The sequence below is a fragment of the Myotis lucifugus genome, unplaced genomic scaffold (assembly GCF_000147115.1).
Source record: "Myotis lucifugus unplaced genomic scaffold, Myoluc2.0 scaffold_205, whole genome shotgun sequence".
Lineage (NCBI taxonomy): Eukaryota > Metazoa > Chordata > Mammalia > Chiroptera > Vespertilionidae > Myotis > Myotis lucifugus.
In genome coordinates this window covers 1003088-1027623 of record NW_005871253.1, presented here as the reverse complement: position 1 = coordinate 1027623, position 24536 = coordinate 1003088, and the positions used below count along the sequence as shown (strand labels likewise).

Genomic DNA, 24536 nt, shown 5'->3' with positions numbered 1-24536 from the left:
TTTGCATATACCTGTCCAATTTTCCCAACACCATTTATTGGAGACTGTCTTTACTCCACTGTATGCTCTTGCCTCCTTTGTGAAATATTAACTGAACATAATGGCATGGGTTGATTTCTGGGCTTTCTGTTCTGTTCCATTAATCTGTATCCTATTCTTATGCCAGTACCAGGCTGTTTTGATTGCAATGGTCTTGTAGTATAGTTTTATATCAGGTAGTATGATACCTCCAACTTTGTTCTTCTTTATCAAGATTGCTGAAGCTATCCAGAGACTTTTTAGTTCCATGTAAATTTTTGGAATATTGTTTTAGATCTGTGAAATATGCCATTGGCATTTTAATGGGAGTTACATTGAATTTATAAATTGATTTGGGTAGCATAGACATTTTAATGATGTTAATTCTTCCAGTCCAGGTACACAGAATATTCTTCCACTTGTTTGTATCTTCCTCAATTCCTTTCTTCAATGTCCTGTAGTTTTCTGAGTACAGGTCCTTTACCTCCTTGGTTAAATTTATTCCTAGATACCTTCTTTTTTGTTGTTGTTGTAATAGTAAGTGGGATTGTTTCCTTAATTTCTCTTTCTGATAGTTCATTATTGGTGTATAAAAATACCACCAATTTCTCAATATTAATTTTGTATCCTGCTACTTTACTGAATTCAGTTATCAATTATGGTAGTTTTTTTGGTGGAGTCTTTAGGGTTTCTATGTATTAACATAATGTCATCCATGAATGATGACAGTTTTACTTCCTCCCTTCCAATTTGGATGCCTTCAATTTCTTCTTCTTCTAGTCTGATTGTTGTGGCTAGGACTTCCAGTACTATGTTGAATAGGAGTGGTGAAAGTGGACATCCCTGTCTTGTTCCTATTTTTAGGGAAAATGGTTTTAGTTTTTGCCCATTGAGTATGATGTTGGCTGTAGGTTTGTCATATGTGACCTTAATTACATTGACATATGTTCCCTTAATTCTCACTTTGCTGAGAGTTTGTATCATAAATGGGTGCTGGTTTTTATCAAATTCTTTTTCTTCATCTACTGATAGGATCATGTGATTTTTTATCCTTAATTTTGTTTATGTGCTGTACCATGTTTATTGATTTGTGAATACTGTAACAACCTTGCATCCCCAGAATAAATCCCTCTTGATTTTTTAAATGTATTTCTGGATTCGATTTGCTAATATTATGTTGAGGATTTTACCATCTATATTCATCAGGGATATTCGACTATAATTTTCTTTGTAGTCTTTATCTGGTTTTGAATTAGGATAATGCTGGCCTTGTAAAAATAGTTTGGGAGTCTTCACTCCTTTTGCATTCTTTGGAATAGTTTGAGAAGAACAGGTATTAGTTCTTGTTTGAATGTTTGGTAAAATTTGCCTGTGAAGCCATGTGGTCCAAGACTTTTGTTTGCTGGGAGTTTTTTATTTTATTTTATTACTACTTCAATTCCATTAGTTGTATTTGGTCTACTCTAATGTTCTGATTCTTTCTGATTATGTTTTGGAAGAGTGTATGTTTCTGGGAATTGGTCCATTTTGCCCAGGTTGTCCAATTTGTTGGCATACAGTTGTTCACAATACTTTCTTACTATCCTTTATATTTCTGTGATGTCAGTTGTTACTTTGCATTCATTTTTGTTTCATTTATTTGGGTCCTCTCTGTTTGTTTCTTAATGAGTCTGGTTAAAAGTTCATCCATCTTATTTATATTTTCAAAGAACCAGTTCTTTGTTTCATTGATCTTTTTTTATTTTATTATTTTGTGTCTCTATGTCATTTATTTCCAGTCTGATCTTCATTATTTCCTCTCTTATACTTACTCTGGGCCTTGTTCTTTCCCCCATTCTTTCAGGTGTAGGGTTAGATTGTTTGAGATTATTCTTGCTTCTTAAGGTTGGCCTATTATGCTATGAACTTCCCTCTCAAAACTGATGTTTCTGTGTCCCATGGATTGGGGCTTGTTGTGTGTTCATTTTCATTTGTTTCCACTTATCTTTTGATCCCAGTGGGGCGTGGTATCAGGGACTTGGCGGGGAATATCCAAACAGACTCCCAGTGGTGCCTGCAAGCAGGAGCGCTGGCATTTTCTTCCTCCTTCTTGGGCTGAGCTCAGAGGGGAGAGAGGAGTTACCCCTCCGGCAATGTAGTCACACACCCCAGCACCTGCCCCTCTGTTTCCCAGACAAAAGCTTCCCCGACAGTCATGCTCCCAAAGTCCCAGCTCTGAGAGGCACTCTGGTTCCCCTGTGCAGCTGAACTAAGCAGGACAGGGCTGGCCAAGTGATTCAACAGGTGGTGGAGGGGTGCTGGCTGTGCTTTCGAGGTTGGGGAGACCGGCCCTCTTTCCAAAGCCACACAGTTAGTCATTGTCTGAGTCTCTGCCAAGGGCCTCCCCAGAAAAAGAGGGCCCCCAAATTCACTGCTGGGTGCAGTCAGAAGACCCCTCCGCAGGACTGAGCATGGCAGAGTGGCCTTGCCAGCAGTCAGGAAAGGGGCAGTGCACTCCCCAGGCTGGTGCTGGAACAACAGGAGTGCTCCTTCCTAGGAAGGTGGCATCTGGGTTTCCCAGGTGGACTGAATCCCCACTGATTTTCACCTCCAGATGCTATGCGGCTCCTCTTCTCCTCTCTGTTGCTCTGGTTTGGGAATCTCTGCATGGGATTGAGACTTCACGCTTCTGGGGAGAGACAGTGTTGCAGCCACGATATCCCTCTGGCTTCTCAGCTGCCACACGTGGATTCAGGGACCAGCCCTGTCTGCGTTTCTACCCTTCTTACCAGTCTCTATGTGGCTTCTTCTGTAAATCCTTGGTTGTAATATTTCAGTTTAACTAGCCTTCGGTTGGTCATTCAGGTTGACTCCTTTATAATGTAGCTGTAAATCTGGTTTGGGGCTGGGGGCAGGTAAGTGCAGCTTCCACCTACTTTACAGCCATCTTGGAATCCTACCAAGTTTCCCTGTCTTCATGTCTGTCTCCCTGGGTGATATTTTTTACCATCATGACTTCATCTTACCTTGACATTGTAGCTTTCTTCTGAGCTCGAAAGCCAATTTCCAAGTGCCTATCTGTCCTAACAGGACTGCTTCACGGGCCTCTCAAATTCAATGTGTCCAAACAAAGGTCTTGTAGCTCCACTCCATTCCTCCTTTATTTCCATAAAAGGCATGACCAACTAACCGCCATCCACGTTCAGAATTTGGGAGCTAATTCAGACTCCTATCCTCTTTCTCACTTCCCAAAACTGGTCCACCATGTCCAGTTACTTTTACCTTCTCCACATCCCTTCAAAGCCTCCCTCCTGCCATTTCCAGGACATATTAGCTTAGCTCATATTCTTGCCTAGAGAAATAGTCTGAGGGTTAGTCTCTCTGGCACAAGTCTTTCTCTCTCCCTTGCCCATCTTCCACACAACTACTGGAAACCACTTTTTAAATTAAATCTGATCTCAGTCATTCCTGGTTTTTAAAGCCACCTTGTTTGCTCACCATATTGATAACAGCAGAGCAGAGCAGCTAAGAACATGGATTCGAGTTTCAGATTGCTCCAGCTGAACTCTCGGCTATAGAACTTTCTCACTTTTGACCTTGGAAAAGTTATTTAACCTCTTTGTGGCTCGGTTTTCTAGCCTGTAAGATGGGAATAACAGAAACGAATGCCACATAGGGGTGCTGTGAGGATTAAATGAAATAGTATTTGTAAAATGTTTAGAATATTGCCTGCTGCATAAAATATTTTCAATTAATGTTGACCATTTTTATTACCAAAATGTTAAATACAAATTCATGAGCATGGTATATAGGCCTGATGGGCAGGGCCAAACATAACCTCCCCAACCTTCTTTGTAATATCTACCTTCTTGCGATTCATTCAAGTACCCTGCCTCCTCCATGCTTTTACATAAGATTAGCACCAGCATTTCCATTTTCTCCAACTTCATATTTTTTATTTAATTTTTAATTTGAATCAGAAGCATCCAAATATTTAATTTCTTAAATTTGTAACTATCTAAGAGTATTGGTCCAAAATCATGAAGTTTATAATATAGAATTGTAATTGGTTTTAGCTTCCTGGGGATGGCATATGGCAATCAAATGTGTAAGACTTTTGATTTGATTACCTATAAATATTTTAAAAGTTCCAGCAAATAGAATAGCAGGTCACAGGGTACATCTTGGGTTTGGTCATGGATTATACAAAATGGCAGGAAAAGCACAACCACAGACTCTCATATCTAATGGTGTTGGCCCAATGTATATGAACAGTATCTAACAGCATTGTGAGCCCTCTGCTCTGAAATCAAAGGTCACCATGCTGTGTGTGTGTGTGGGGGGGGGGGGGGAGTTCAAGTTAAGTGCTCAAGCCAATGAAACATTAAACAAGTGCACCTGCATTTTCACAGCAGATAATTCCAGTGGGGATTTCACGTTGCTGTGGATACAAAGGGAGGAACAGCTCAGAGATACTTGTAAAGCAGGGAGGGATTAGAGTATCTAGGGAAATAAGTAAAAGGTATTGCATTTCATTCCATGCTTCAGGAGCACAGCTACAAAATGAGGTCTAAACATCCTTAGCCTTCAAATGAAGAGGGTCACATTGCCAATTTATTGTGAACATGATAAAAGGAACGTAAACTTTTCACGTTGCTTACCTTTCTGGGTGGCAGAAACCTGCCAACCTTCCAGGTAAATGCTCCTTATATTTTGTTTTTTGCTGATTTTTTTTTTGGCATAGCAAGGGCAACCAAAGCAAGAGATTTATAATTAATTGCTTTCGTTAATGCTTTTATTTTAACAAATAAATACCGTTGAGAGAGAATAATTACCCACATCAATCTAAATGTTCCAATTTAATTAACTAAAATCTCTTTCTGAATAATTCAAAACAATGACAAAAATATTTGCCAAATGACAATGAATCCTAGCTCAACATAGATATTTAACCTAACTGCATATTATACTAGTCAAAGAATAACTCAGATTTAATTAGGTCTTAATGATAAAACATAATGTTACAAAACTAATGATAAAATGGTATGGACAGGGTTTAAAAGTTGGGAGTTCTGTGAACTTCCAAATTAGAAGAAAATATAATGCAGAACAAATAAAAATATTTATTATAAGTATAATGTATTAAGAGAATCTACCAGTTAAAATGTTAAACTTTCTTCAGCAATATATATATATATATATTTTTTTTTCTATTTAGATCACAAAAGAGATTTTTGGACAAGGTCCTTCGCGTCTTCATTTTGTTGTATTAGTAAAAATAGCACAGCAGTTTCATCCATGGCCACGCAGCTGCTGGTAGCAGCTCACTCTGACTTCCAAGGGGAGACTGAAGAGGGTGCGATGAAGGATTCTGAGCACTTCTAGAAGGGGATGCAGTGTTCAAGGGGGAAGGAAGAGGCAGAAATCTCTCTCCCTGACCTTACTTCTCTCTTCTCCTAGGTGTCACCTTGCCTGGCTCCCCTATTCATGGAAACCCCAGCAGGAACCAGGAGGCGCCTGGAGAAAGGACCAAGGAGCAAGTAAGTCTCTTATGCTTGCGGGAGTGACCTTGGTGCTCTGTGGATCCTCTAGGGACCAAACAGGTGAGAGAGTAGCCCAGGGTAAGGAACTGGGGTGGGGGGTGAGGGAAGATATATGGGGATTCAGGATCTCACGTGAAGAACATATGTATCTCTGCATAAAAGAAAACAAATACCGAAAAAAATGAAAATAAGTATAATGTTTGAAATGTCCATTAAACAAATAAGAATAAAATTTGGGAATTCTGGCAAAACAGAAAAAAGTGAAATTTGGCTTTGCTTTATGATATAGAGAAAATGATTAATGATGTTTATATATATGTAGTAAAAAGTTATACATTTATACTTTGAGTATATGCTTATATACATTGAGCATACACAAGATGTAGATACCAAGATGGCAGTTATAAAAAACGAGTTGGAAAGTGTTTGCACACAGAGATGGCAAAATACAAGACACAAATCAACCAGTTCCATAAGATTGGAATAACAAAGCACTATGGGAATTCAAAAGCAAGTGAGATCATGGTGGGGTAGGATGAGAAAGGGTTTTCTGTTTTGGGCAAATGCTGTTTGTTAGGAAATCTTTATTAACATCATATGGGCAGGTTTCCTCATGCTTGACAGATTATATCTTCTTGGACCTTCATTCTTCATGGTGATGGTTTAAGCATGAAGGTTTGTGGAACACTTTCTTACTAGATCCAATTCAGTATGTAAATACTATGTCTTGGGGTAATGACCTCAGCTATGCAATGATTAATGATGTTAATAATTATGTCTGGTAAACCCTGATGTAATGATGTGATCTAGAAGTTATAGGATTTGTTGAAAACTAGAAAATGTGGTAGTTTAGGTACAATGAGCTATTATAGGGGGAAATGGGTTTTCTTATAGATAAGACTGCTGATTTTGAGAAATTATGTGGTTGATTTCCAGTTTCATACCATTGTGATCTGTGAAGATGCTTGATATGATTTCGATCTTCTTAAAATCATTGAGACTTGTTTTCTGTCCTAACATATAGTCTATCCTAGAAAATGTTTGATGTTCACTTGAAAAGAATGTATATTCTGCTGTTTTGGGATGAAATGTTCTGAAAATATCAATTAAATCCATCTGCTCTAGCATGTCATTCAAGGCCACTATTTCCTTGCTGATTTTCTGTTCAAAAGATTTACCCATTAATGTTAATGGGGTGTTAAAATGCCTAACTATGACTGTATTACTCTCGATCTCTCCCTTCATGTTCATTAAGATTTCCTTGATATATTTAGGTGCTCCTATGTTGAGGCATAAATGTTTACAAGGGTTATATCTCTTATTAGATTGCTCCCTTTATCATTATATAGTGTCCTTCTTTGTCTCTTATTATTTGCTGATTAAAGTCTATTTTTTAAAGTATATTTCTTCTGAGATAAGTATTTGCTACCCCAGCTTTTTAAAATTTACATTTGCATGAAATATCTTTTTCCATCCCTTTACTTTTAGTCTGTGTGTATATCTCATTCTGAGGTAGGGCTCTTGTAGATAGCATATATATGAGTCTTGTTTTCTTATCCATTGAGCTATGTTATGTCTTTTGATTGGAGCATTTAAGGCATTTACATTAAAGTGATTACTGATAGTTATGTGTTTATTGCTATTTTATTCTTTATAACTATTTCTTCTCCTTCTTCTTCGTCTCTTCTTTTTTTTTCCTTCTTCTTCTCCTCTTCCTCCTCCTCCTTCTCCTTCTTCTTTTTCTAGAAGACCCTTTAACATTTCTTTTAATACTAGTTTGGTGGTAATGAACTCTTTTAGCTTTTTCTTATCTGGGAAGTTCTTTATTTCTCCTTCAATTTTAAATGATAGCCTTGCTGAGTAACATCATCTTGGTTGTAGTTCCTTGCTCTCATCACTTTGATTATTTTATGCCAATTGTTTCTGTTGAGAAATCAGCTGTTTTCTGCTACCTTATCTTCCAAATCAATGATTTGATACTCGGCTTCATCCAATCTACTCTTTATTCCTTCTGGTGTATCCTTCATTTCAGATATTGTATTCTTCATTTATGACTGGTTCTTTTTCATGGTTTCTACACTTGGAGTTCCATTTAGAGCTGTAAGAATACCTGAAATCCTCTTGACACAGTCTTCTTATCTAGCCTTGCCTTTTCTGTGCCCTTGTCTATGCCCTCAGGCTTCATTAAAGAGCAACCGTATGACTATAAATAGAGAACAAACAAAACGAACTGGGACATGAAATGCCCACGAACATCACTGCAAATGGTTCCCCCTCCCCAATGCTTTCCTGCCTCTCTTTGCCTGGGGGCATCTGCTGTCCATGGGAGCTTGAGGGACCAGCTGGAAGAACAGCCCAGGTGACCATGCAAACATAAAGACAGAAACAGTGGGTAAACAGGTTCCCCAGCTTCTTCATTCACAGAGGGAACACTCAGTTGTGTCCAGTGGGACTGAATCTCAGTGGCCCACAGTGATCTGCTGACAAATGCTTTTTTTCAGGCTTTGTTGACTTTCCTCCTTTCCCATCTCACATAGTTCCCCAGGATTACTCTCAAATCACTATTTGCACCCAATTTCTTTGTTTTAAGCGTTGGAAGGAACACAAACCAAGACAGGTGCTGATATCATTTGAAAATTACATAATAGCAGAGGGTGATGACTGAGTGGGCAAATTTATTACTAAGTCTGTGTATGTGAGGCTTGCACTTGTGTGATCGTGAAGAATGCATTGCATACTTAATGCCCTTAATGCCAAAGCACCACAAAGAATGCACAAAAAATGACAATAAGCTAATTCCAAAAAAGGCCTAATGCTGCTCTAAGAGTCTTTTGTTCTGGGAATCTCTGAGGTGGGAAATTGGAGAGAAAGTTATTCTGAACTGAGCAGGAATACATACACTTTGATTTAACATCAACTGCATTTAAATATTGGAATCAGATTAGGAAGTCTGATTGTGAATAACCACACTAGGGAGAGTCCCAGGTCATTATTTTCTGGTGGCTGTGTGTCAGGTCCTTCTGCCTGGGGAGGCTGGGCCTCCGAGCCTGACATAACGGTCCCCACCCTCCCACCCCCACCCCAGACACAAGACAGCATCTGTATAAGCTCTTGACAGGTCCTATTGTGATGCCAACATACAATATGGCGAGATTCAACCTGCCCTGTTGATCTCTGCCTGTCCCCCCACCCCCACCCCAGGCACAGAAGGGAGCAGCACTGCATGTGCTATAGGGCCTATCTGCTGTGCTGCATTTGCCCAGGTTCCAAAAAGGCCATCGGTGGGCACATGTCCATCAATTCATGTGGCCGAGACTGATAGTAGGGAACAGTAATAATCACCAACCTGTTCATTGGGGTTTCACTCTGAGATCAGCAAGTAAGCATTAACTACTTCATTAGTCACATAATTAGTGAGAAACCACACTGAAGGTTTCAGATGTCCTCAAATGTAACGATAAAAAGCCTAATTAAGCACTCAGCTGGCTCCTGCCAGCCCCACGGCTGCACCGATTATTGTGTGGTCCTGTGCAGCCCAATAACAGGAGTTACGGTTATCCAGCTTCAATTGTAGCTTTGCAAACACGCCCTACTCTTTCAAGCTATTCTTAGTTACCGGATGAGGGATCGATGTCTAGGTGGAAAACTGGAGACTTCATCCTTTAGTGAGAGTGTTTGGTGGGTCCAAACACTGCAAGACAAGGTAAGCTTGGGCCCACCAGTGCATTCCGGAAATCAAAGTGTCTATTTCTCTAGTCATACAAAAGGTTATCAGGACATCGCCTACGGCTGCTTTCAGTCATGTCATCCCAGGATTCATTGATGCATTTTTCTAGTGACATCACAGGCTCTTCAAGAGATTCTTTACATCAGAATTGAATTAAGGAGGATTTAAAAATAATGGATTAAAAGGAATTGTTCCATAATTAGGTGTAAATAATATAATACACAGAAACACAGAAACGAGCGACTGAAACAGAATAAAATAGGAACTGTTTCAGCTCAACCATTTCATGCCCAAGAGATAGTAAAGACGCTGTTCTGTATAATCCTGGGAATGAATCTCTCTTTGGGCCACTGTCCATGGCAGACCTGAGGTTCTGCCTTTCTAAGGGGCTCCCAGACGATGCTGATACTGCTGGTCCACAGACCATGCTGTGAGTGAAAAGGCCATAAAACACATCCAGAGACTGGCTCCTGTCCTTTTTTGGTATAGCTTTCCCATATTTCTTTAAAGAAAATGATTTTGTAGGAAGCCTGAAATATTCAAAGTATTACTTTTGGGGAGTTCAGAGTTCAGCAGGACTAGAGTTGGTGCACAAAGTGACTAGTAAAACTATGACTCTCTATGCTTTGTGGAAAGAAGCCTCTTGCTTTCTGGAAAGAGCTTTCAGAGGATAGAAGCTCACCTCTGCACCCACCTGTTAGTCCAAGAACAGGGAATTCCCTTTAAACCTGTGACACGGTGGAGTTCCTAGGGTGACAGCACCTCTGAGCTGTGACTCTCCCCTCAGCACGGTGAGAATAGGACCGCCTGTCAGGAGCATAGCACTGGTTGGCAGCAGAGGGAGGTCTAATGGCCAAGGCCAAGTTCTTTCTGCTTTTTTCCAGTGGTTGGAAAGAGATCAACCAAGGAACTTGTATGCATATATGCAAAACTCACAGACACAACAATAGGGTGGTGAAGGCCTGGAGCAGGCGGTGGTGGGGGCAGGCTAGAAGAGGTCAATGGGGGAAAAAGGGGACATATATACTACTTTCAACAATAAAGATTAAAAAAAATAAAAAATAAAGGAGACTTATTAATGGAAGTACTGCAAAGGATAATATATGAAATGCTTATGTTTCCCAAGCCAAGAACTTTCAGTCCTAAAGACCCAGGCAGCCAAAGGAATACAACCTGTAGCTATAAGAACCTTAATTTGAAGAGTTCAGGTCCATCACTTGAATGTCCTGGGCATGATAAAGAACACAGATAATTTATAGAAAAATGTATTAAGAGCTATCTTTCCCCTCCAATTCACTGCCTTCTATACCAGTGGATGAATGGTGATTTTTCCGCTACACCCTCCACCCCCCAAAGTTCCTCCCCTGGCCCACACCTGGTGTTCTTCCCCTGCTCAGCTTCTGGTTCCCATCATGGGGGCCCTCTGGCAGGTCACATGATGGAGAAAGAAGGTCAGGATGGGTCTACAGCTGGAGGCCACACTGGCTGCAGGGTGTGGGGTGGGGGCCTGGAAAGGCTCCCCGCTGAGTTGCTTGGGCATAAGCACCCTCAGGGGACAAATGCAAAAGGACCTGTATGTGGGGGAGGGAGACTCACTCCAACCTGAATTACCCTGCAGCCCTGTCCTCCATCAGCCAGTCAATGGCCTTGGGAGGGTAGACAGAGACAGTAGACGGCTCTAAAGCAGGGCTGCCACTCAGCCCAGCACTGAAGGATTCCCCAGGACCAGGAAGACAGGGAGAACCACACCGCATGCCAGTGTGTGTCTGCAGGAAAATGTCTGTCACACATGTCACTGATACCGGAGGGCCCGAGAGGCCTTACTCTAAGGACAACAAAAATATGCCAGGCGACTTTCAGGCCTGACAACCAAAGAAAAGAAGGTGTGTCTGTGCATATGTAACTGGGTGGAAGCAGCCGAGGACCGGATAAAATACGTACACACACACACACACACACACATCAAAACAACACTCTCAACATTCCCTCCCCACATCCTCATATTAGTTGATGACTTTGGGTAAATGACGTCAGCTCCCCAGTAACACCTTGCACCTGTGGAAAGAAGGCTAGGACCAGGGCAGAGAATTTATGCAAGGACTGCTTTGAAGAGGCGACCAAATGTGCTTTGTAACTTTTTTGCATGTAAATAATATAAGAACAAAGAGTGTTTCTCCTTTGTTGCCAGATGACGGGATTACCAGGTCTTCTGGAAAAAGAGACTGCTGTGCTGGGCCTCAAATGCTCCAGCCGGTTAGATCACACAGTGCAGGAGCATAAGGAGGGGGATTTTTCTGAATCTTGCCTCCAAAATTCGAATTTAATCTTCACTGGGGGCGGGGGGTCAGTATTTGGCGAAAACTGTGTTTCTTCCATTTCATTCCAGCTCAAATCATTTTTAAAATCTTGTTCAAATGGCAGTTATACTGGTAAAGTAAAATATGCACCAGGTTACTCTGGTAATTGCTAATTTAAAATAATTAGGGAAAATAATGAGAAAACTCCTTCCTTTCTTACGGATTAGAGATCCGTAAACTGATACCAGTCTATTTTTAGTGTACATAATCTGTGTAACAATGATAGAGAATTATGAGAACTTTAAAATGCTTTTAAAAAGTCTGCCTGATTGAGGAATTTAATCAACCAACTACTGATATTAAAATTTATATGTGTCTTTATTAAATCTAAGTTGATTCCACAGAAGGAAAATGATATGTATATGTCTTAATGAACTCATTTAAATGAAACATAATGACTAAATATATAGCTAAATTAAGATTTAAGACCTGTTGGTACTCTCTCCCGGGGGCATGCCCATATCTTTCTTCCCTCTCAAGCATGCTTTTTACCCCTAAATTCTAAGGGTCCACATGAGACTTGCAACCAGGGGAGCAAGGGGCAGCAGCAGCTCATCCTGGGGTTAACCCCCTGAACCTGTCTCCAAGGCCCCCTTTTCTCTGAAATGTTAGTGAGCCCAAGCAGCCCCACCTGGGCTCTCTCCTGTTGCTTCTTCTACCTTAAGTCCTTCCTTCCTTCACTCTTCCCAGCCTTCATAAGCATACTCTCAAAATAAAAATAATGAAGATTTAAGATCTGCTCATGATAACTTCTTGACTACGATAATTTCACAACTCCACCCTGATAATTCATCATTCAGAAATGGTTGCAAACAACTTGCTATTCGGAGTCTTAAGTAAAGAGACCGACCCATCAGAATAAATGTAAGCCTCAATCTGTGGTTGGCACACAGACAAAAATGGGTAGCTCTAGTGCTTCTCATTATTTCCTTCTGCAATAAAAGGTTGCTGTAGACTGACCACAATGCTTAAATCCGTGAACTCCGTTCCTAATTTCAATAATGACACTTGACTTATTTTTTGGTTAACTAAGGGTATGTTCTGGATCACTGGACAAATTGGCTGGAAAGTGAAAAAAAAATCTTTATCTGGTTATTGTGGTATCAACTGAGTAAAATAGCCGTGTGGGGTCAGCTCGTCTCCACATCAGCCAGGCATAAGCATCTTTTAGGGGGAATTTCCTCCATCCCTTTTCTTGTCTAACCCCTGACAGTTTTGCTGGCTTCTGGGGGAGTCAGAGTGGGGCTGCTCTTTCTCATCTTCCGCTTGCCTCTTAGCACTTGTAGTTTTAAAAGAAGCTAACATTTCTCATGTGATCCTGAGCAAAAAATTGGGGGGGGGGGGGCGGGGGTCTTGATTCTTTTAATTCAGCAATCTGTAGATGCGCAAAGTCAGGGCCTTTTAAAACATCTATGAAACTTTTAAAAACTAAATGAGGAAACAGAGTCTGAAGATATTAAGCAATGCATCTAGGGTTCCATGTCAGTGGGTGGTGACGTGAGGCTATGAACTCAAATCCTTGGGGAATAACCCAGGCTCTTCCTGGGAAGGAGGTGCTGAGATTCAATGAGCGTATGGAGAGCTAGTTGGGGAAAGTGGAAAATCCTCAGGAACCACACATCAAGAAAATGGGCTCTCAGAGGGAAGGGGGGTGGCAGGAAGAGATTAACCAAATAACTTATATGCATATATACATAGCCCATGGACACAGAAAATAGTGTGGTGAAGGCCTGGGGAGAGGACTGGAGCTGGAAAGAGGGGTTCACTGGGGGTGGGGGTGGGGGGAGAAAGGGGATATCTGTAATACTTTCAACAATAAAGACAAATTTAAAAAGAAGAAATAAAATGGGCTCTGAAAGGAAACTTGCTTACTGCTTTGAGGATAATAGAAAACAGCATTGAAGAGAAGTGCAGCGTCAATCTTCCCTGCAGGGCTTCATTCTGTTCCCTGGCATCTAAAATGCAGGGGTTGGAAGAATGGTCCTGGCCTGTCTGCCATCTCTGCAAGCCTATTTGTGATGCATGAAGCCAAAACTGGTTCCCAAACCAGCCTGATTGTATGGCGCACCTGTTACATACAGGTTTCCAGAATACTCATTGGGAGTGTCTGACTCAGGACGTCTGACGTGGGGTCTGGAAAGCTACACCTGTAACAGATGCTCCAGGTGATGCCTATGATCTGGCCAATAAAGGGAACACTAGTGTGGGACAGAGGTTGGCAAATTTGTTCTGGGAAGGGTCAGAGTGTACATATTTTAGACACTAAAAGCCATATAGTCTTTGTTGCAACTACTCAAATCTGCTGCTGTATCAAGAAAATAGTCGCAGACACCACATACATACATACATACATACATATGTCTGTGTCCCAGTGCAGGCAGATAGCCAGATTTGACCTGGGGGCTACCGTTGCCAACCTCTGATTTAAAATATTCCAAGTTGTGCGGGGTGACAGAAAACTCAGGTCTGTTCTTTCAAGGGACCCTCTCAGGTGAGGAAGAGAAGGCCCCCTTAAAAATAAATGAGTAAAGTAAAACAACTCACCAAAAAACCAAGGTCTCTAGGAAGGAGATTCCAACATTGGATGCACCAACAACAACAATCCTGGCATTAACCGTTATTTTAGGTTCCAGCGTTAGCTTCCTGTTTGTATGGTACAAGGCATAACTCAACTGAAAAAAAAATACAAAAAGAGGGACATGAGGAAAATGTAGGTGAATCTGCATTCTCAAATTGGAAATTATGTGGATTTATTAACCAGGATATTACCAGCAAATCGAACTGGTGTCCATGCACAGCCATGGTGAAATTTACGGGGAGGTAGTTTCAAGATGTTAATGTAAATATATGGAAATATACCTAAGCTGGTTCACATCAAAATTCTTGGCTTGGGTCACTTTTGTCCTAATGTTGACAGATGTTTCATTTAGAACTGAGGCCCTTTCTGATTGGAGACAATAAGGTTAATAATCCCACAAGAAGACAAACAAGTTGCTTCCTGAGAATCTAGTTTCATAAAAGATCCCAAGTCATTCCCACTGTCCAGGTTTCCCTGAAACCTGAACAATCAGATTATAATAGTTGAATACTTGAAGGCAAGCGTTATCCTTTATTCAATTACACATCCTTCACTCTACTTAACACAGTGCCTTATGCAAAACAGGTGTTCAGTAATATTTGCAGAATGACATGTAAATATTGTTAAATAACAAAAACATGTTGGATGATAAAGCTTGTTCAGGGAGGATTCTTAGAAGCACAGAAAATATCTAGTGATAACTTTAGTGTCCATGTTTGCAAAAATTACCTGGATTGATCATTTGTTTGATTCACATTCCTGCAGAATCTTGGGGGGCGAAGAGGGGTGGGGGAAAAGGGTAGCAGTAAATGTACAAAGGAAAGTTTTCAAAGACCTGGTGGGATATTCATGAAAGAACATAAAATATTCATGAGAGAACATTAAACTGTATCAGAGACTTTGTTTCTATTTTTAATTCAATAATTCAAGACATTTTTATTTGATACTTACTATATATCTGGACAATAACAAGAATTATTGCTGACTTCTCATCAGAAACAATGGAGGTCAGAAGTCAGTGGAATGACATTCTTATCAATGTACCTCACTTGGTTAAATTCTCATTATACTGGCATTAACTCATCCTCTAGGTCAGGGATCTTCAAATTCTAGTAAGATAAACCTATTTTAATTTTCTTAAAATCCTGCAATCCCAGGAGTAGGAAGACTAGTGGGCTAATGGTAAAGTCCCATGTAAAGCTGGGCTCTCAGCTTCTAGTGCATAAGGAGGCATGGGTAGGGCCACATGATTTGCCATTTATCAGATAGCAGGTGAACTCGAAAAGATAAATGCCTTCTCTCTAGCTCTAGCTAGCCTAGCAAGAGGTAGAAAAATGTCTTGAGTCAATTAATAGAAATTTAAAACAAAGTTTGGAGATTTTAGTCTCCATAATCAACACAGTTAGTATCTCTCAGCACCTGCTCCACCCCCACTCCCATCTTTAATGAAGCACTCCATGAATTTTGGAGCCCACCCCCATCTTTAAAAGAGGACTCTGATGGACAAAAACCAAGTCAAATAATCCCACAACTTCTTGCTCAACAGTTGGCCCAGGATAGATACATGATCTACTTTGACCTGACTGTAGTGAAGCCCAGCACTTTTGTATGAAGGCTGGAGAAGAGAAGCCTTTTGCTTTCCAGATGGTCCCGGGTACGGATGTGAAGCCCAAAATGATACAGACACCGTATCAACAAGAGGGAAACCATCCTGGGTTAAAGCCCCAAGAGAACCACAGAGAAATAGAAAATGGATTCCTTTCAAACCGTACCTGAAGCCCATGCTACCTTTGGATTCTTCAGTTATATGAACAGTATGTATCAGTCAGCTGTTGCCACAATAGTGTTGCATAACAAACTACCCTAAACCATTTAAGCATTGGCTTAAAGCAACTGTCATCTATCTCACTCAGGCAAGTAGGCTGGATTCAGCTGGGTTTGACTGCAACCTGTAGATTCCAGATTGGTCTCACAACTCTCTTATTTTGCTTTGATGAGTGTTAGCTGGGGTGTGTTCTTTTTATGGCAACGGTAGAAGTATAAAAAGTGAGAAGCAGCAATACTTCTTAGCCTGCTCTAAGTTGTGTGTCTAAGTCCAACTTCCACAAGGTGGGGAAGACCTGTAGTGAGAGGAACCTCAAAGTCACATAGCAAGGGCACAGCCCAGGAGAGGAGGAATGGCTGGGAGAATGACATATCCCACCACAGTTTCTTTATTGTTTAGGCCAGTTTGCTTCTTTTATATGCAACTGAAAACCTTGTAAACTGATACCCTTCCTAAATGATAATAATGACTAGACTGCCTTGGGTGAAGTGTCTGTTCTTCAAATAAATATCACTTTGATCTGCTCTATGAGAATTTCCCAGGACAGGTCAATAAGGAATTCTACAAGAAAACTAGTTAATACCGGTACATGTTGGTGCTACCGTGTACTGTGCTCTGATTAGTTTCCAAGACAAACGGGCTGGCAGCAAATACACACTAGCCAGCCTTGGGTCTGGTAGTTTAGGGAAAAGAAAACAGGAAGCAAAGTTGTTGGTCTGATGGCATCTAATCGTAGGCCTAATGAACAGAATTAAAATGCAAGCATCTTAACAGAGGTCAGAGCCCAAGATTCCTTCCATAGGAGCCACGTTCAGACCTTCCCCTCTGCTGTCCAGAAGCGTATGGGCAGTAACGAAATTCCCCGGTAAAGAATAGTACCCACTTATGAAACAGCTCCTGTATCAACAATACAAAGGCGGCTGGGGAACAGAACAGAATGGCCTTTGTTTCCCACACAATAGCTTTAACACCAACAGCTGCCAGGCCTCCGAAATCACCTTTCTAACCACTGAACACACAAAGTGGCCTTGGGTGTCAAGAGTTACCATCAGTCCCATTGATGGCGGGTGTCTCTGGGGAGTGATCAGGCATCACAGTGACTCAGAAAACGCAATTTGTGCCCAGGCCTTAATTAAAAACATATTCATCATCAGGTATGATGAAGTGACCTGAAAAACACACACACACATTTTTCTTTTGTGAGGCTAGATGGTTTTTAAATACCTCGGAAAAAAAAAATTTTTCCCAGCCTGGGAATGCTTTTCAGTGGCGCTGCAAATGAAGACTGCTTCTGACGCTTTATAAAGGGTTTCTTTTACTCAGATTAGAAAGCAAAAGTCATTTTTGAAGAAAAGCAGAACATTTCCTTTCCTTGCATTCCTTCAAGCTGCAGGTGTTCATGGTAAAGAAAATCATGGAAGACCCTCTGAGCTCTCCGGGGCCAGTCCAAGCCTCCTTTTCTTGGCCTCGACATCTACAGAAAATGTCCCGTGCACTGGAAATCCTGTTTTGGGTTTTTGCTTTTGATTTCCTTAATAGTAAAGTAAAAATAAAAGCCTGATCTATAGACTCATATTTTATAGACAGAAGTTATATGTGCCTTGTAACTGTGAGTTATTTCAAAGACAAAACAGGAGACTATTTGATTACTGCTGCAGCTGTGATGAGTGGGAACTCAGGCTCTTACCTCCATGCCCATTCATACAGTTATGATTCTATTTTTCTAATGACACTCATTAGCATTTTTTGACAAAGAGATGATTTTAAAGGCAGAGATTAAGGAATAAACCATATGCCATGGTATGTAAGCTTTTTAAGGCTAAAAGAAATGTTCCTTAAAATTGATACTGGGTTTCATCATGAGTTTAAATACAAACCTTGAGTCCCATCCCTTGGATAGGAAAAGAAGGGATGACAATATGGGATACCCATTTTAGGAAATTCTAGAGTTGAACTTGAGGTGGGGGAGGGTGAAGGGTAAAATAACAAATGTCAGGTGAGAGGGGAGGGGAGTTGAGATGAGAAAATAGGAACTAGGAATGAGCACATGTTTACATTGTTAAACTATTTATGTGTCATTTCCTATGAGCTTCCGAAACAAAAGACTCTGTCCATCGGAAAGGTTTTAGTCACTTTCATTAATTGATTTGCTTTGCTTGCCGCCATCCACCTACAGTTTGCTTTCTAAGGTCACGAACTACATCTTTATTTCCTGAGGCATTTGTTTTATTTCGTTTTTCTTTTGTTTTATCTGAATCATTCTTGCCATCATTTTGGATCTTCTATAAATAATGAAATAATAGCTACATCAAGGTTACATTTGATGAGCCCTTCTTAAAAGATGCTGAGATCATTTCTACCAATTTAAAGTATTTTAGTTGGTTGTTTTCTCGTTGCTCAAATGACCAAACAAATGATTTGGGTATAATTAGAACTACTTAGATTAAATTTTATCTTTTTAGTAAAAATGATACTGATGTACATGCTCAGTTGAGTTATGCCATACTTCATATATCATGAGACCTCTAATACATAATTTTTAGTTTAATGCATGTTTGTTAACTGTTCTGCGTGTACAAAAATTTGATCAAAATATAATTTTATCTGATATACACATACCTGATTTCTGTGTTTCCATATCTGATTTGATTTCTCTTATGTATTTAGAATGAGTTAGAATGACTACAAAAACATTCCTGAAATTCAATTTCAATAACAGATCCAAAATCAGAAGCTACTAAAATTACAGAGAGGCTGGTAAACTAGAAAACAGTAAAAATAGGTACAAATAATCTACATAATAAATGCAAGATATACACTTAAAGGGCCCAGGATATTATGTATGGTGAATTTTTTCTAATGATACCACTGTGTTTGGAGGTCATGTTCAACCTCCAGGGTCATTGGACTGGGCATCATTAGCCTGGTGGCAAGGTTTGGGCTTGTTTTCTTAATTCTGCTACTGGTTGAAATTCTGAGCCTCTTTTCCTTAAATATCAGTTTCCTTAGGTGTAAAATGGAAGTAAATTACACAAACCTCTGCCTTCCTCAGCAGGCAAACATGGGAACTATTCATTAAAAACCGTCTACAAATACTTTGAGCTTTTCAGGCAAAGATGTTACACAAGGAAAAATTGCACATCCTCTCTCCCATCTGCAATATGAAAGGCAAATCTTCGAAAAACACATTTTAAAAGGGCAAAACAATGAGCTCAATTTTCAGCTCCACACCCATGTATATATATATATATATATTTTTTTTTTTTTTCTTACAGAAAGCTTCCAAAGACTTCAAAGGGAGCTCTGCCCATGCAAGAAAAATGGAAGGTGGAGAGATTCAAAGCCATTAGGAGTAGAGTTTCTGACATTTTTAATAAGCCTATTTTTGCTTTATAAATATATTTTACTTATGCTTTTCATTCTTTTCTTTTTGAGAAGCCGTCTGTTTCCCAACTTGGTCAGAACAAATGATGACATATGGACAGTGCCATAAAATCAGTGTCAGTTTCAAAGTTCACAAGTCGACCTCTTTGAGGCAAAGTATTGCAATATTTACCAAATAAATAAAGGGTAGGGAGCTACAGACACTTAAAAAAGAACCAATACGTTGAAAATCCCTTCCACAGATACAAAATGCAAGTTTGAAAAGCCTTTCTGCTGAAATAAAGAGGTTCGGAAGTATGACGTGCATGCCACCAGTTGTGTCCCAGCAGAGCATGAGAAGGCTGTCGGGAAGATGCGGTGGGGTTGAGCCTCTGATGAAGCGTTCTCTCCGCTTTCCTCTTTGTTGGGGAATAGGAGCTGCTACCACTTTTTGTAGCTCCAGCACCTTAGAAAAATGCACGCTGTCCCACATGTGGTACCTGCTGAGCGCAATGATGGCTCAAGGGCACCCCCTGGCCTGCTTTCTTACCATGGGAACCAGCACACGCCACACGGTGCCCGCGGGGCACAGAGCGGGCTGTGGTCGGTGCAGGATCTGCTCACTGGAGCATTCCCACCATTGCACCAGGCACACCCGAGGCTCTCGTTAAATATGTGGAGAGTAAACGAAGCACCCATTTTGCCTCTGTAAAATCACTAGTAATTGGCCCATGAAGAACTGTTATTTCTTTAAAGAACGATGACAGCTTTAATGCCTTTACATGCTTCACATGATCCCAGGCAAACAGTGGGGGCTTCACAGGTTCTTACAGCATTCTCCTCACAGACTGAATCCTAACTGAAGAAAGAGGGCTCCTTTATCAATTAGGGTTGGCCTTGGCTGCAAACAACAGAAAAAAACAGCTTAAACAGAAACACTGCCTTAAACAGGATAGAAGATAATTTAAAAAATATATATATATTTTTTCATGAGTTTTTTTTTACAGAGAGGAAGGGAGAGGGATAGAGAGTTAGAAACATCGATGAGAGAGAAACATCGACCAGCTGCCTCCTGCACACCCCCTACCGGGGATGTGCCCGCAACCAAGGTACATGCCCTTGACTAGAATCGAACCTGGGACCTTTCAGTCCGCAAGCAGACGCTCTATCCACTGAGCCAAACCGGTCAGGGTAGAAGATAATTTCTTATGCAAAAGAAATCTGGAAACATGTAGTCCAGGACTATGGAGGCAGTGCCATAAACTCATCAAAGGCCCAGACTACCTGCCGTACTCCTGATCCCAGTGCCAAGTTCCATCTTCTAGGATGGCCAGGATGGGTGCTGGAGACCCCGATAGTATATTCTCATTACAGGCCGCAGTAGAGAGAAGGGAGTTATTGTAAGAATAAAATGGCTTTCCACCCAGCTGAGCCACACCCTTCAAGTCTCCTTCCCAGAATTCCCATTCCAATGGCTACTTCCATCTCAGGGGCCCAAACTGGTCATATGGTCATGCCAGGTGTAAGGGAGGTGGGAAATAGATGTGTTGCTGCCTTGTATAAAATTGAGGTTTCGTTAACTAAAGCTAAAGGGAGGAATGGATTTGGGGGTAACTAGGGGTCTTTGCTATAGTTCCTTTAAACCTCTATAATTCAATGTGCGTTTTAAAAAGATTTCTCTTATCAACTCCATCTGTCCCAATCCCTCCTACACCCACAGTCACCCCCGACTGTTATCACTATTTTGCAAGTGTTTTAAAAAGTTAAAATCATTGTCACCCTATGACACCCACTTGCAACCATTCGTAACCATGTATATTAGAAAAAAAGTGTTTGGGAAGTTTAGTTGAGTGACTACTGGAGTTTATCAATTCTACGATGCACCTCCTTTCCACGTTAGCACCCCTGAAATCAGCCTCAGAGTCCGTGCCACCTCAACCGTGGCCGTCGGCCAGGCAGGGACATAGCTGTCCTTTCCTGTGCCTGGGCGACTTGGTCACGGCTCCTGTCATCACTTTGGAGAGTGATGTACATTGTGTGACAACATGTGTTGAGTTTAACTGCTGCTGACAATGTCTTCAGAGAGTTTACAGCATGATTTGGCATTGAAATGAACACTCATTGTGTTCCCATAAAAGCCTGGAAACTGAGCAGCAGGGTGCAAATTTGATATTAGCGCAGCAAATATTAGTCATTGGAAGAAAGGTTGTAATTCTGTATTTTCTTGCAATGCAACAATCGAGTGCTTTACAGGAGCAAATAAAGGATGACAGATACCCACAAGTAGGTGAAACCCTGTTACATTTTGTTGCCGAGACACATGCAAAAGTTTTTTTCCCATCACACAGCAAACAATGAGACTGAAGAGAATGCAAATGGCCTCTCCGCTCTGAATAGATAAAAGAAATCTGAAAGCAATAAGACTTATGTGATGGATTCATTCATATTCTGTTCAGGACTCTCATTAAGACATTGTGTCATAGTTTAATTGGCCACATTTTTTTCCTGAATGGTACATAAAATAAAGGTACATCTTATAATTGATAGCATCTTAGATTTGATAAAGGTAATTAATTCACTTGTTATTAATTAAATAACAGCCCTAACAAGTAGCTCACGTATTCATTAAAAATATGATTGCTTTGATGCAATACACGAACACTGGCAAGGGAGATCACTGTTGGCTTTTCAGAGACACAACTATTTATTAATCCCTAAGGTAGGGCATGCTAGCATGTGTACTAAGTGCCCTCAAGTGGCTCCACATCCTTCCTACCTGGGCAGTGTCAGGTGTTTAGAAATGTCCTCTGAGCCTTTGCATCACACTAACTGAATCCTGGTATGTGTCAGCGACTGGGCACTCCAGGTATCATCTTCAGTACAGTGTGGGCCATAAGCTGGAGGAATGACTTCTCTGGGGTGAGGACACAGCAAAAGGCAGGAATAAAGCAAATCCAGGGAGGGGAATGGTTTGCAGAATCAATGACCTGACTTGCATTGTTCTAAAAGCACAAATTACTACTACATTACATATGTATCTCTTGAGAAAAACTCATTGACTTAACATCTAATCATTCTCAGCTTTTATATCCCCACGAAAGACCCATTTTTAATGGAACAAAATGAAGGCGTGGCCTCAAAGGTTTTGCAAAACACGCAAATTCAAAAGTGATGGAAGGCATTTTTCCTGTTAAATAACGCCCTTCTGAAACAATGGCATTTTCCTAAAGGTCTCTGAGGACAAAAATGGTCCTTCATATGTTAAATATAAAATGCATATCTGTATATGTTTATAATATAGAATTTTAATGTCTTAATAGTTAGGTAACAAATCAGAGAAATATATGAAATGATTGGCAATAACTTTATTCTCTTGAGAATTTTGTTAAATAAAAAAAATGGTATTGTTGGTTATTTTCCCTTGCTAAAAAAAATGAGAAAGATTTGTGAGAATGTGTGAAGTATCATCTGTTTGAACATTGTTTGTTTAAAGAAAAAGGACTTCAGGCGATTCTTCTCTTTCTATCCCACATCATAAAGGGTGGAGCCTGTGGTTTATCAGAGGTGCGTGAACAATTCGTATTTAGCCACAGGCTTCAAAATATCTTGCACTGAATATGCTGGAAGTGGACTGGAATCTGCCCTATTCCTATAGAAGCAACTTACAAATATATAGCAAAAAGTTACTATGTCCTAGAGCAGCGGTTCTCAACCTGTGGGTCGCGACCCCTTTGGCGGTCGAACGACCCTTCCACAGGGGTCGCCTAAGACCATCCTGCATATCAGATATTTACATTATGATTCATAACAGTAGCAACATTACAGTTATGAAGTAGCAACGAAAATAATTTTATGGTTGGGTCACAACATGAGGAACTGTATTTAAAGGGCCAGAAGGTTGAGAACCACTGTCCTAGAGTCATTTTCCCAGCTAGAGAAGCAAACCTGGGGGGAAAAATGTTGGTATGAAACTCAATACTCTAACAACTTATTGGTGATTAAGGCATTTGGATATCTGCAGTGATTCTGGGGGCATTAGAATAACCCATTCAGCATCCCGATGCCTGAAATTCTACCATTAAAACTTTAACATAGAGCTTAATTCAATAATTTCAATTAGATACATATTGAGCATCTACCATACACCAGACACCGCCCTAAGTGCTGAGGTAAGAATGAGGTCTGGTGTCTGTCTTAAGGGAATTCTCATTAGGTCGAGAGATAGACATGTAAACAAACCAAGTGCAGTACATGTGACATAGGCAGTGTATCAGGAAGCTACTGCTGTGTAACAAATCAACCCAAAATTTAGTGGATTAAAAAAACAAGCATTTGTCTACCTAATGATTTTGGGGTCAGCAGTTCAGTCTGGGCTGAGCTTGGCAGCTCCTCTGGACTCAGCTGGGAAGTCACGAAATCAGCAGTGCTTTGGCTGGTCTAGGGCATCAGGGAAGTCAGAAGCTTCCTGGAGAAAGTGAGCTGGATATAGAAGGATCAGAAAGATATTTCCAGGTGGACAAGGGAGAGAACAACTTTCTGGATAAGAGGGAAAAGCCAGTGCAAGGGTCTGGAAGGGTGTGACACATGCCACTGAAGTACAGATCTGTCTCTATAAATGCCTTTTCAGGTGGTTCCTGCATGGGCAACATGGGAAGCAGACATAGAGGGGGACTCACCCGGAGGAGGAAGGGTCAAGAGAGAAGGCTGAGAGAGAAAGCCTAGGCCCACCTGCGTCCATGCTGCCACCTCCCACCCCTGGGCACAGAGGGAGATGAGAACTTTCTATTCCCCCAGGGAAGGAGCTGTCTGCTCAGCTCAGCTCAGCTGTGGGACCATTTGCACTGCTGCTTTAGGCCTCTGTTTCATTGGCTGGGAAAATGCCTGCGTTGAAGAAAAGAACTCATTTTCCTGGGAACTTCTGCCCCTAGTGAATGTTGTTCCACAGACACAACTTATCAATCCTGCTGTCTCCCCACCATTTCTTTGTTTTCGCTCCTGGGGATTTTCAACACACACTTGCATGTCTGTGAGCAAGCTGAAATGCATGACTCCATTTTTAATTTCTAAGGTGTGCCTTCACGCACACTTTGAGTTGTTCAGTTAGGCTCATTATTTCTGTTGACATCCAATTGTACCTCTGAATTAT

The 24536-nt window shown here is 40.8% G+C and overlaps 1 protein-coding gene across 1 annotated transcript in view; it reads right to left on the bottom strand.

Annotated features, from left to right (window-relative positions):
- CFAP61 (cilia and flagella associated protein 61) overlaps positions 1-24536 on the bottom strand; it is a 231046-nt gene that overhangs the window by 94518 nt on the left and 111992 nt on the right. The window contains 1 exon segment of the mRNA XM_023761280.1: positions 14169-14296. Within this exon segment, the coding sequence (XP_023617048.1) occupies positions 14169-14296 (128 nt within the window).